The sequence below is a fragment of the Euphorbia lathyris genome, chromosome 2 (genome assembly GCF_963576675.1).
Source record: "Euphorbia lathyris chromosome 2, ddEupLath1.1, whole genome shotgun sequence".
Lineage (NCBI taxonomy): Eukaryota > Viridiplantae > Streptophyta > Magnoliopsida > Malpighiales > Euphorbiaceae > Euphorbia > Euphorbia lathyris.
In genome coordinates this window covers 39,073,791-39,087,045 of record NC_088911.1, presented here as the reverse complement: position 1 = coordinate 39,087,045, position 13,255 = coordinate 39,073,791, and the positions used below count along the sequence as shown (strand labels likewise).

Below are 13,255 nucleotides of genomic sequence, written 5' to 3'. Positions count from 1 at the left end.
ATAGAGAAAAGTGAGGCATTATTTAAAGCAATTTAAAATTGAACAACCTTCACACACAATAACTTTTCAGATATAATTGATTGGTTAGCAAGTCCTTTCATGTCTTAAACTTTGAGTAGCTTTGTCGTGTTGTCAATGTGTCATTTGCAACTTGGGAATACATATAACCTCACTTTTCACAATTTTAATCTATGAACATGGTCTACACTACAAATTTCATTTTGTGGTTTTTGAATATCAAAAGTAGTAAAAAAAAAAAAAAAAAAAAAAGTTATATTGACATTGTTAGAAGAACCAAAATCTTCAATGAGATATAAGCAAAGCAGGGGCTTATACGAATTTATTCGAAAGAATAAAAGTTGTAATAATATCATATCATTTAATGTTCAACTTGGTAATAATCGATACTGGATAACCAGAATCAAATCCTTCGACACAATCTTCCTTATACATATTTCATAAATGCTTGTCAACGTTTCAGGATCATCTGGAAACAAGTTTGGCTGAGAATCGAAAAAAAAAGTTGTGATATTGCAATTTTAGTTTTGTTTTATTGAGTTGAACAAAACCGAATGAAAATTTGATTGTTATAAATTATAAAGTAGATCGAACCGGCTTCTAAATTAAATCAATTAGGTTCTGTTGGAATCGGAACTTGAAAACCCGAAATTCACCAAACAAAACAATGGACAGAGTTGAGGACTAAGTCGCTTTTTTTTAACACGTTCGTGGAACTGTCAGAAAGTGCAAGCAATGTAATTTCCGGTCGCCTACAGGATAAAAAAAAGTCCTCTCGTATACGAATTCATATTGCACCGTACGAACTCGTTTCTGTCTACACTTTATAAATACCGAGTTTCAATTTACTCAAAGCAAATTATATTGTAATTCTTCGTACTTGGAATGATAGTCTCAACAACTATTTATATAAGAAAAAAGAGCTGTTATTAGAGGTGAGCAAAATAACCGGTAACCGATTACCAAACCAATAGCCAAATCGAAATTTTAGTTTGGTTCGGTTATTTTAACATTCTCATTCGGTTCGGTTTTAATTTTAGCTTAGTTTGGTAATCGGTTATCAGTTCGGTTATTGAAAAATATATTGGTATAACCGATAACCGAACTTATTATATAGATATAAAAAATATAATTTTATTTTTACATATATAAATAACTTATAAAATATAAAATCCAACCCCTAAAAAATATACTTTTATCTTTATCTATATAAATTTTGATTCATTAGTCTTTAATTTCTTCAATTGTAACTTTTATATAAGAACATTATTTGAAAACCAATTAAACAAAAATATACAAAAATTAAATATTATAAGTTTTCGGTTATTCGGTCGGTAATCGAACCGAAGCAAAAAAATTCGGTTAAATAAAATTCGGTTACCAATCTTATTCGGTTCGATTCGGTTATGAAAATAACACAAATTTCGGTTTGGTTAATTGAAAGTTCGGTTCGGTTAGTAACCGAATCGATGCTCACCCCTAGCTGTTATGCTCTGATTTACGGGGAATAAAGATGGAGAGAAATCAGAGAAGGTTACTCCTTATTGAATCTTGACTATTGACCATGACCATTGAAAAAACGTTAGGAGAAAATGAATTTCATTAAAATAAAAAATTAAATCCGAATTATTAAAAATAATAATAATAAATATTATTATTTTTTCAATAAAAAATATAGATTCAACACCACACCAACCTAACCTGGTCCTGTTTAAAGACGAAGGTCTCTCACTTGCTTGGTCTAAGGGTCTAAGATTTGTGGAGGTGGAATCTGATAGCCAAACTGTGATCAGCCTTGTGAAGGGAAAGGATCTCAGTCCAAATGAGTTTTGTAACTTGATTGACGACATTAAGGAGCTGCTGAACCGAGATTGGATGGTGGTAATATCCCACACGTACCATGAAGGAAACAGAAGTGGAGACCGCTTAGCTAACCTTGCTCATGATGTTCCATTGGGATTGCACATCCTTAATCAATCCCCCAATGTAATTCATGAAATTCTACTCCAAGATGTCCTGGGCGTCTCCTTCCCCAGGCTATGCCCCTTGTAGCCCTTAGGCTACTCTATCTTACCAAAAAAAAAAAGACTAAGGTTGAGTTTTTTTTCGTAAATTCAAAATTGGACCAAGTGGTCTGTCCAACAATAACAATTATCCAACAGGTTCGGTTTTTTCAGTTTTTAATTTGGCTTTACTCACACCTTAACATATGATATTATAAAAATATCATCAAAATTTGATGATATTTAAAATAAGGCCTAATGCTCACTCAATCCCCTTAACTTGTCCAAATTGGTTATTTTACCCTCCTAACTAATCGAATGTCTTATTTACTCCATTAACTCCATAAAAGTGGTATTTCTCATCCCCTCAACTTGTCCATTTACCCCTCTAACTCATAAAATATCATATTTACCCTTTTAACTACACAAAAGTGGTATTGTCAAGGGAAAGTAATTAGTCGAGAGTTTAGAACCAATCCCGAGAACTATTAGTTAATAAGAAAAATCGTCATCTTAAAAAGGATAAAACAACTTAAAAGGGGTTAAGTGTTATTACCAGGCAAAGAGGTTAAGTGAAGCTAGAAGCCTTAGTTTCTTTCATTATAAGTATTCTCTCATCTAATTTTGTACAATTTTCATCTCACTTTTTACTTAAGTCTTAGTTTGGTTGTCCATCAAACTCTACCTTTCGATTGTTTAAATAATAGTTAGTGAGAAAAAATATTAGTACTTATAATCACCATCCTCGTGAGAACGATACTCTACTTTCAATTTATTACTTGATACACGACTAAGGTACACTTGCCTTCACGTGCACGTATACGTAAAACGCGCATCATTGGTCCTTGCTTTTGGAAAAGTAGTATTTGCAACCCGCAAATAACAAACCGTAACAGGAAACAGCAAACATCAAGTAAAACAAACGGACCCTGGGCCTTTGATCTTTTATTTGAATATATTAAGACACTAATCATTTATTTTAGGTATCATTAAGCCCTTGATAACAAAAAAAAAAAAGTAATTTTGAACATAAAATTTGGTTAATAGGCTGTTATATTCATTGCACTTGCATTCGAAATTTGTATTTTTCCGCTATTTAAAAGCAGCTTTGGATGTGTTTGTGACTATAAGGGGGTGTTTGGTTGCTCCTTTTCATGCTCATTTTTACCTTTTCACTTCATAAGGGAGAGTTTTAGGTGTTTGGTTAGTGACCTCTTGTTTGCCTTTTACATCTGAAAAGCAGCATTAGGTGTTTGGTTAGTGATCTCCTGTTTGTTTTTTACACCCGAAAAGCAGCTTTTTACAAAAGTAGAGAACAACTTTTTTCCAACAGCAAACAACAACAGCAAACTGTAACAGCAAACAATAGGTAAAACAAACGGGCCCTAAGAAAACTGTAAAAACCTTAATACAAAATGTAAAAATTATTTTTTTAATAATTTCAAATACATATAAAGTTAATAACGCCTTGTTAACAGAATTACATATTCACAACTTACTAATTTGGCCATCAATGGCTTAATGAGACCAAAAATAAAAGATCAAACACTTAATGTATCCAAATAAAAGATGAATGACTTAATGAACCAAAAAAATGAAAGATCAGAGGCTAATAATGCTTTTTGCTTTGTTTTTTTAAAACAAAAGATGTGTAATTTCAAGTCATTTTGAATGATCAAAACGCTAGAGTTTAGAAGTAGTTAGAACATGAAATTACATACAGAAAAAATATTATTTGTTAATTATGCTTGAAATCGCACTATTTTATAAATATTGATTGCAAAATTGAACTGTTTATAAGCGGAAACTAGATAACTATAATGTTAGGATTAATTGGATATGTATCTAATTACCCGTTTGAAATGGAATGGGCCAAGCCCATCTTAAGAGATGAAGGATTAGGGTTTTAGCTTCCTATAAATAAGCTTAACCCTAATCACCCCATAAGAGAATATAAGGTTAGAAAGGTTGCCTCTTCCTCCTCTCTACAGGTTCTGCAATTCAATAAGGTACGTCTGAATCCGTATATCTAAATGGATTAATTACCGTTAATCCCTTTCTATAACACTAAATTTAAAAATTAATATTTTTTTAAATAAATTGCTGATGAAATGACATTATTCCATTAAAAGTTGAGCTCCGAGGTTTTGATTCGTGCAACTAAATATATATACACCTTCCAAACACGTGTATTTTTTGTTGAATGAGTGAGTAGAGGATGATCTCTGGACCATCTTGATTAATTATCATCAAGGAAAAGAAAAAGATGAAAGGCTAAGCATATACATCCAAGAGCATTGAAATATACACAATTATCATCATGCATATATTAATATAAATATATAAAGGATAGATATTTGTTCTTTCAAACAGTTTAGTTGCCAACATCTTTTTTCAAGAAACAAAAAACACATAATTAAAGAGTTCTTGATCTTGCATATATTAACAAATTAAGACCTTCATTATATCAGGTAGCAGTAATAGAATAATAGTTGTCTTTCTTCAACCTAAGTTCATGAGGTGAAGCAGCCAAGATGACATGAATATATTGGTTCCAGGGTCAGGTCTAGTTCATTCCTCCTCACCTCTGGTACTGCTTCTTCCTGATAATTTCCCCTGCATTTTTTCATTTATTCAAATCACAATTATTCATCCATACGCGTAAATGCCATTTGAGCTTGAGGCGTGTATGTGCAACGAAAATGAAAACTAATTAGATTAGAATGAAGAAAAATACCCAATGTTAAGGCATGGAAGTGGAGGCTGTGGCATAAGGAATTGTGAGACATTGTTGTTATGGTTTTGCTGCTCCCACTGTGCTTGCTGTGCTACTGCCTTTTCTTTCTCTTTGATCTATTTTCATTTTAAAATCAAAATATTTTTAGACTCAACCCTCTTTAAGAATAGATTTGATAAGGTAGAGGGTTTGATTACCTGCTTTGTTAGCATGCTGTTTTCCTCCAGGATTGCTTTCTCCTGCCATAGATAAACCATTAGAAAACAAAATCAAGTAAAGTAATACAGCCAGCCAACAAACATTCTGATTGAACACAAACAAGTAATTCCAACCCAGCATTTGGATATTGCTGAGGAATATAGTAAACTTGTTTAGGGTTTACAGAAAGCAAAGAAAACCCTAAACAACATAAAGTGCAAACAGGTGATCTTACCTTTTTCTGGAGTTCAGAGATGTAGTCTCCTATCAGTTGGTTCTGCAAGAGAGTGGAATATTGCTTATTAGCTACTTAATAGCAAACAGATCATCTAAACCTAAAACTTTAACCTTTCATCTGAGGAATGAACTATGGATTAAATTAATGCTCAGAGTTTAGTTTTTGGAAGAAATTGATACTGCAAACCAAAATTGAGATTTTATTGTACATTTATAATTAAAGATCATTTGATTGCAATGTGGCTTTGCATTGCATCCATCAGCCAAAGGTGGTTAGGGTTTGATGAAAATAAATTACATATTGACAGAGGGAGAAAGATACATACTTTCCTTGACCTAATGTGCTTGAGAGCATTTTCAAGCTGTTGTTCCAAGTTGGCAAGTTCTTTCTGAGACATTGAGTCTAGATCTTCTCCCATATAATGCCTGTTGAGGTTTACAAAGAAACAATAATAAAAATACATGTCAATGGATTTAAGCTAAAAGTGTGAAGTAGCTAGTACCTATGATTTCTCTGTAAAAGCTCAACTTTTGCCTTGAGTCTGTTATACTCATGGGTCCAATTCTCCTGCACAACAAATTTCAGCTTAAAAATATATACTACAATATCATAAATTAAGAAAAACTTTCATTTGCTATTTCACTAATTATGAGGTATATTACATAGATTAGATAAACTAATCCTGATGTTCTTAAACAACTAAAACCTAATTGAATTTTTGTAAAGGGAATAAGTACAAGTTACATACATGAGAGTTGAGATCAGTTGCCATGAGCTGCCTTTCTGTATAATTATTCCTCTCATAGCGTTCAAGAATTTTCTCCATGCTGTTGCATAAGAATACCATCATGTCAGCACCAAATAATATAAATCTTTATGTTGTTTGCCTGATCTATCAGCCATTTTTTAAGTTATCATTGTCACCGGACCATTTGATTAAAAACTTAAACTAACAGTAAGTCTAAGTCTAGTTTTTCTTATATCTCTAACATACCTCTACACATGAATACCCGGGGGATTTTTAAGCGTGAACAACACAAACTCATTTTACCGTGTATTGAAATTCCATTAACAAATTGAGTTGTCGAGATTTGAAGTTGGTATAAATTTCATTTTTCCAAAAGTTGAATCATGTCTTGTTGAAATGAAATAAAGTAGAGTTGAACAAAATCATATATAGGATGGGAGACCTAAGTACAAGCATATCCTGAAACATGCTCAAAGATCAGACTATGATTGACATATTCATGTAGCAAGCATGTGTTGTTGCTAGGGATAAAATCAAACAACTATATATACCTTATTTTGCATATTCATTGATTCCCAACAAAGAATCAAATTGATAGACTGATGTAAACAAATTTAAAAGATATATATATTTATGGGAATTTGGGGTCATTAAATGTTCATTGAATGAAAAAGATGTGTAAGGATAAGAAACAAAGTGCAGATATTCCATAGTCCAAAGCAAAGCAGCCATTTTCATTGAAAAATACTAAAAGAAAATGTTCCAACTTTTAATCAGTACTAGGTAGACTACCTTATCTTCTCTGGGTATAGTGGGACCATATCATTTCCAAGAAAAACTAATGATCTTTTCTTTTCCCAGGCAGACAAGTAATATATATTATCTTTGACAGTGATTATGTACTTTTTATCTTGAGATGAATGATTACTCTTCTTCTTCTAAGTCATTCATTGAAAGGGAAAGGGAATTATATATCACTATTTCCCTCTTATCTCTCTGAGTATGTAGTTACATTTAGGGAACATATATACAAGATGCTTTTTCTTTCTTTCTTTCTCTTCTCATATATAAACTTACATATATAAACACTAGACCTTAAGATTCTCTTTCCATATTCAGAAATGTATATATCACCTGACTATGTTTATATATATATATAAAAGGACATGCAACAATGTCTAATACAAACATATCTAAGCATGCAATATGTAATTCTACATAGCAAACTTGTATAGTTACTCAAAAACTCAAAACTTAAACTGATAGATAAGGTTTTAGAGTTTAGAGAATATAAAGAGTTGCAAAGCCAACAAATTTTAATCCTTCAAATTGGATATTTGGAAGCTATATTTTCTTTAGATTGGATTGGCATTCATCAAGTTGAATTTCAACTTAAGATGTGATGTTATAATCTTAACTATTAATTACAAAATCTAGAGTATTATCTCTTTATTTTAGAATATTTTAACTGTTTTAATGTCATTAAATATATATGTAGTATATATTATTTAAATAAATTAATAATTAAAATTTACTAAATCTTTTTTTTAATTAAAATAGTAATTTTATTAAAGCTTAATTCACTAATCTTATTATAAATTCAGATTTTCAAAATTATATCAACTTTTGTTTACTCATTCTTGCACAATAAAAATTAAATCATTATATTCGTTTATAAACTAATTAATGTTTGTTTGAGCGGTTAAAAGACTAAAGTCTTTTAAGCTAAAAATATTGAGACTAAGTCATAAAACTTTAGTTAGAAGTGGATTCATTTAAAAAGTACATGACCAAACTCAAACTGAGTAATTAGATAAATTATTAAGAAAATCTACACTTTTAAAAACTCTCTAGTTCCTTTGGTTTGGTAACTCTTTAAAAGATTCCTAAGAAGGTTTGGGTCGTCTCTTTAAATATAATATAAAAAAAATTGGTTCTTAACTATATAAGACATCAATATAACAATACTTCTCACACTCATTACTTAAAAGTTTTTCGATAATAAATTATTAATAAAAAATGAAATAATAAAAGGATAGAAAATTTTCAATAATAGAGAAAAAAATGAAACTTTTAGTGATTCGAAGAAGAGTTGACACATTTTGGAGTTGTGTTTTAACACGATCTCTTTAAAATTTAATTTAAAACCCCCCACAAATTAACCTCTTGAATATACTTATGCACAATATAAGAGAAAATCTACTATTATATTAATAAAAAAACAAAATTTTAAGGTTTAAAATGATAGATAAGCTTTGAATAATATTTTTTTATACCTCTAACAACTCTTTTCATGTTTAACAGAAGTAAATAGAGATAAAATGAATAAACAATTAGGGAAACAAATAACAAAAAACTCTCCCTAATCCCTATGCAAGTCTGACATATATGCAACTGTAAACACCATAGGTTGGGCTAATCACAGTTTGGGACTTCACAAAAGCTGAACTGCTAGCTCTTTCTATTACATTACATTGCACACTATCTATTTAATTGTATTTTCTTTTTTGGTAATGTCTATATATGTCTTCAACCCCTTCTCTGGGAAACCTCGGAGACTCCTAAACCTCCGAGATTTGGTAACACTCAAGATGATCCTAGACAAAACCTAATTTAACAACAGAATGCTATAACTCTTACATTCAAGATTGATGCAAGAATTCAATTTATTTATTTTTATCTAATTAACCTACATACACACTTTCAGAAATATTAATAATAATAATAATTAGTTTAAATCTAAATTTTTTGAGTTGGTAATCTTTGCAATCTCATTTTATTGATTAAATAACACATAGTAAGAAGAATCTGTGTTGTACATGTTTGGAGTCACGAGTTCTCATAATTTGTAAACCAAAAGTTTTCTTTCTTTCCCCTAATTAGTCTACCATTCTTCATTTTTCATCCATAATTTCTCAATCAAAACCTGACTTTCTTTCCCTTAATTAATTTAACATTCTTTAATTTATTTGTGACTGTATTCCTCTTATAATGGAATAAATCTATGTTCTTTATAAAAAATATATATTTGTCTATTTAACAGTTCCTTTAGAAACTACTTTTCTATTCAAGATCAATATAAATACTCTATTAATAAGTTTGAACTCCCATTTCAAAGCAAGACACAACAGACAAACTTCTAAACATTAAAACTATAGAACAAATCACAACAGTCAAACCCCTCTAAAGAATTATATATATATACTGATCTCATTATGATTCACATAAAAAGAATGTCCAATGTTTGCTAAAGTAGTTCTTTTCTGAAACATGAAACAAAAAGAAGAAAATAAATAAATTTATGTATATATTTTTCGTGCAATCGCAGGTAGAAGTAAGTGTACGGCTACTTTACTTTATGATCCTAAGACTTGAAAAAAAAAATTGAATCGGCTTCCTGTTGAGCAGTAGGGTTTTGCACTGAAAATTGAACCAACTTTTCCCAATTTTTTTTTTTAAGAAAAAAATCGGTTCCCTATATCTATTACATGCAGAATATTATAGAGAAGCAGACAATTTAGTTTCTGTAGCTTAGTACTTGAGTGGATCTGGGACACATGTCAAAATGGGTATTGAAATTCAGAGTTTGTTCATACTCAAACTCAAACTCACAGCTTTTTAGAGAAAGAAGAAGGGTTTAAACAGGGAAAAGATAAGCTTATCTTAAACAAAAGTAAAAGAAGAAAGAAACAAGTTTTTATTACATCTTCTGCTTCTTCTGATACCTTTTGTATTAAATCTCATATAAAACCTAGAACTGCCAGTCTTCCACCAACGGCCAAAGACCTTCAGTTTCTGTTAAGGTTTTAAACATAGTCCTCCAGTCTGAACCTCAACTACTAATTACATGTCTGAACCATTAAATTACTATTAATTAATTTTAATTGATAACATGACTCACAGTCACACTTCTAGTATTAGTAATTCTCCAGAAGAGGAACATGTTGTACTTACCCTTTCATATGGGGAAAAAAAATATGTTTTTGTGATGTACAATAAACATGAAAAAGGAAAGAAAACCCATTTCAGATCTTATAAGAAAGAAAAGCTAAGAAGAGAGAGTACCATGAATCAGTAGAGTATTCAAAGAGCTTCCCTTTATGGGAGAAGACAATAAGAGCAACTTCAGCATCACAAAGAACAGAGATCTCATGAGCTTTCTTCAATAAACCAGCTCTTCTTTTTGAAAATGTTACTTGTCTGTTGATCTTGTTTTCTATTCTCTTCAACTGAACCCTACCTCTCCCCATCTTAACTTTCCTCTAAATAACCCAACAAACTAAATCCAAGAAACAACTAAAAAAGATAAAAATCCCTAACCTCAAAGAGGGAAGAGAGAAAGAGAGAGTTTATTAATGGGATTATTTCCTTTCTTCTTCTTCCTATTTCCTAACAAGGCATGCACATATATAGAATGGTTAATGGTGAAATAGTGGTGGTTTATATGGCGGTTTTCCCCAAACCACTCTGGTCTTTGTTTTTTTTAGGATTTGTTGTCACTCTTTTATTGGTTCTTTTCTGTACTAATTAGTTCTCTGCGTCCACTGGGTTAAAACCTTACCTTTTATTTTCCAGCAATTATATTATTTCACTTCTTCATTTATTCTCCCTTTCACTTAAAAGAAAAAGATAAAGAAATTGTATATTATATTCCTTCTTAGTACATCACTACACAATTCCTACACCATACGCACAAACATAAGTGAATGCCAAACCTTTTTCAATGATATATACATTAGAAGAATCATAGTTAAAATCAAGTTCACAGATCTTTTAATTTCGTTTCTTTAATGTAATCTATTATAAATCTGTTTCAGCCAAAGTTCTCTTATTTTGTACGGTTTTAAAGATCTAGACACCTAAAAGATTAAAGGCTTAACTTTGCACTATAAAACAACCTAAATGTATTGATGAGAAATTTGGACATACCTCCACATCAATAATGGGATGACAATTCATGTAAGTGGATTGTGTTTGTAGTATGTTGATTATCGAGTGATGTTCAATGGATCAACCCAATCCAATTCAAAAGTTTAGGCACATATTAATTTCGTGTTCAGTTCATGTCTTGTTGGTGAGCCGTATGTTACATATGAGAATATGAGATAATATAATAATAATTTTAGATATTTATGTCATTTTTATGTTAGCAAAATTACCTCTAACCCGACTCAAAAACTTACGTAGCATTGTCAGCTTAACTATAATTCAACACAACATTTTGAGCATATTATCAATCTGCACTTGTCATATTAAGCTTGTATTGTGTTCGCAATGTCAATAAACCAATTCAACTATCATAAGGATAAGTCACTTGTGTATCAAGCAATTACATTCCTAGTTACTATATACATGTATTCCTAGATATAGATTGTGATTATACTACACACCTGAATAGTAGAGATTGGCTAGTAGAATGCCTCTATAGTATTCGACCCCTATGTGTATATCTACGTGTGTATGAGATTTGTGATTAATGACAAGCCAAGACTATTCAATTATACTATTGTTATATGGTATCACAGTTTTTTAGGGTTTAAAAACTACACGGAATGTCAATTGTTTCTTCTCAAACCTCCTAACTATATTGAATTCTTTGTCCTCCTCATCCCTTGTTCAAATTCGTTTCTACACCAAGTCTCTCTCAAAGTTTATCTATCAAAATCACCTCTAATAATTTCATGTTATGGAAAGCTCAGTTAACTAATATTCCGAAAATCTATCGTCTTTTCAACCATGTTGAAACATCAACCCCATCCCTTGTAATGATGCTTTAAATTGGGAACATCAAGACTCCAAAGTTTTCAATTATTGTTATCCCAGCTGGTCGGATCGTAAACAACAAAGCATGCATGGGACAAGCTTCATGCGACGTGATCTATTGCTTCATGCTCTCAAATTCGAGATTTAAGGAATCAACTTCTCACCCTCAAATGGAACAATATTAAATTTTCAATTATTTGCAAAAGCAAACAAAATTTTTGCTCATCTAGAGGTATTGCAAAGTCCAATGAATTCGAAGATTTTATTAATTGTATTTTGACAGGTTTAGGACCCTCTTATCGACCATTCGTACGAGCTCTAGAGGCTCATTTACAACCTATCACCTACGATGATTTATTGGTTTTCTCATCACCAAAGATATTCAAATGGCGCATGATGCATCTCATCTTGAACTTTGTCTCTCGTGGCGAAGGGAATACAAACTGTGCCGAAGATGTGGACGACATCCTGGGGCGAACGGTCCAATTTTCACTCTTGATGTGGACCTACACCAATCTTATTTCAATGCAATCTCAGAATAATTCAAGTGACATGTATTATATTACTTGTTATATATTTGTAATGGTCGTCAACATTATCGCAACAATTGTTTCTTCTCAAATTTTCAATCAAGCACCACACTGCAATCCTTAACCTTTTAGCAATATTCATCTTACTCGAATTTGTGCAATCGGTCATGCGTCATGGATACATGTGTCACTCATCACCTTACCTCTAATTTGGAAAAATCCTCCTCTTCGTTCAAAATATCACAGATTGAGGAAGTAATCATTGGTAATGATTCTAAACTCCATATTCAATCTATTGGTCCTTTGATTGCTCTCTCAGTGGTAAAAATCTCAAATTTAAAGACATTTTATTTGTTCCTCTTGCTTCTAAAAATTTGATTTATGTTCGTTCTTTAACTGCTACTAACAATATATTCGTTTAATTCTTTGTTGATTCATTTATTGTGAAGGACCTATATGACTCAAACATTGATAAGAAGAAATGCAATAAGAAGTCTACAAAAGTAGGTTAACTGAGACACCTTGAAAGCTGATAAGCCACCTTAGTGACTCATGAGCGACTTGGCACAAGTCCAACCAAATTCGTCTCTACAAAATTTCAAGTGTAGTTATTTGCTGGTATGCTCTTTTATCTGAACGTTTTTAAGATTAGGGAAAACCTCAAAGTAGAAACATCGTTTTATTTGTAATGAGTTAAGGGTGGAAAAGTGAAAGGTCATGTTGAAGATAAAACGGTGGTGCGTACTATTGTGTTAGGTTTATTTGCTTTGGAATTATGGATTATTTGCCTAATTAATGATTGTTTTTGCAGATAACAAGGCATTTGGGGAATTCTTTTTTGGGGAATAAAGACTAATCTTTATTATCTAATTCACATCGATTATAATCTGTCTGTTTGTTCTTAACTATAGTTTCAGAAATTGAAATCAACTCGTATATGTTGCTTTTATTTGTTCTTGACTAGTTTCTGTAAGTTGATTTCAAATCTTTGATATATAAAAATTAGTGTTCATTTAATAT

The 13,255-nt window shown here is 31.2% G+C and overlaps 1 protein-coding gene across 1 annotated transcript; it reads right to left on the bottom strand.

The window, feature by feature from the left end:
- Window positions 1-4,318: 4,318 nt before the first annotated feature.
- On the bottom strand, window positions 4,319-10,352 carry LOC136217861 (agamous-like MADS-box protein AP1). Its single transcript, XM_066004537.1, has 8 exons — window positions 10,008-10,352; window positions 5,943-6,021; window positions 5,697-5,761; window positions 5,520-5,619; window positions 5,192-5,233; window positions 4,956-4,997; window positions 4,759-4,874; window positions 4,319-4,637 (listed from the first exon to the last, which is right to left on the bottom strand). Exons 1-8 carry the CDS (start codon window positions 10,190-10,192, stop codon window positions 4,535-4,537), a joined length of 732 nt encoding a protein of 243 aa, XP_065860609.1. The 5' UTR covers window positions 10,193-10,352; the 3' UTR covers window positions 4,319-4,534.
- Window positions 10,353-13,255: the final 2,903 nt, after the last annotated feature.

What these genes read in the sequence shown, in the direction of transcription:
- LOC136217861 (XM_066004537.1), bottom strand. Translation starts at nt 10,192, where the DNA reads ATGGGGAGAGGTAGGGTTCAGTTGAAGAGAATAGAAAACAAGATCAAC. An exon ending in CAACTGATCTCAACTCTCAT is followed by an intron (nt 5,762 to 5,942) that starts GTATGTAACTTG and finishes TTTGTTGTGCAG; the next exon opens with GAGAATTGGACCCATGAGTA. An exon ending in AGCACATTAGGTCAAGGAAA is followed by an intron (nt 5,234 to 5,519) that starts GTATGTATCTTT and finishes ACTCTCTTGCAG; the next exon opens with AACCAACTGATAGGAGACTA.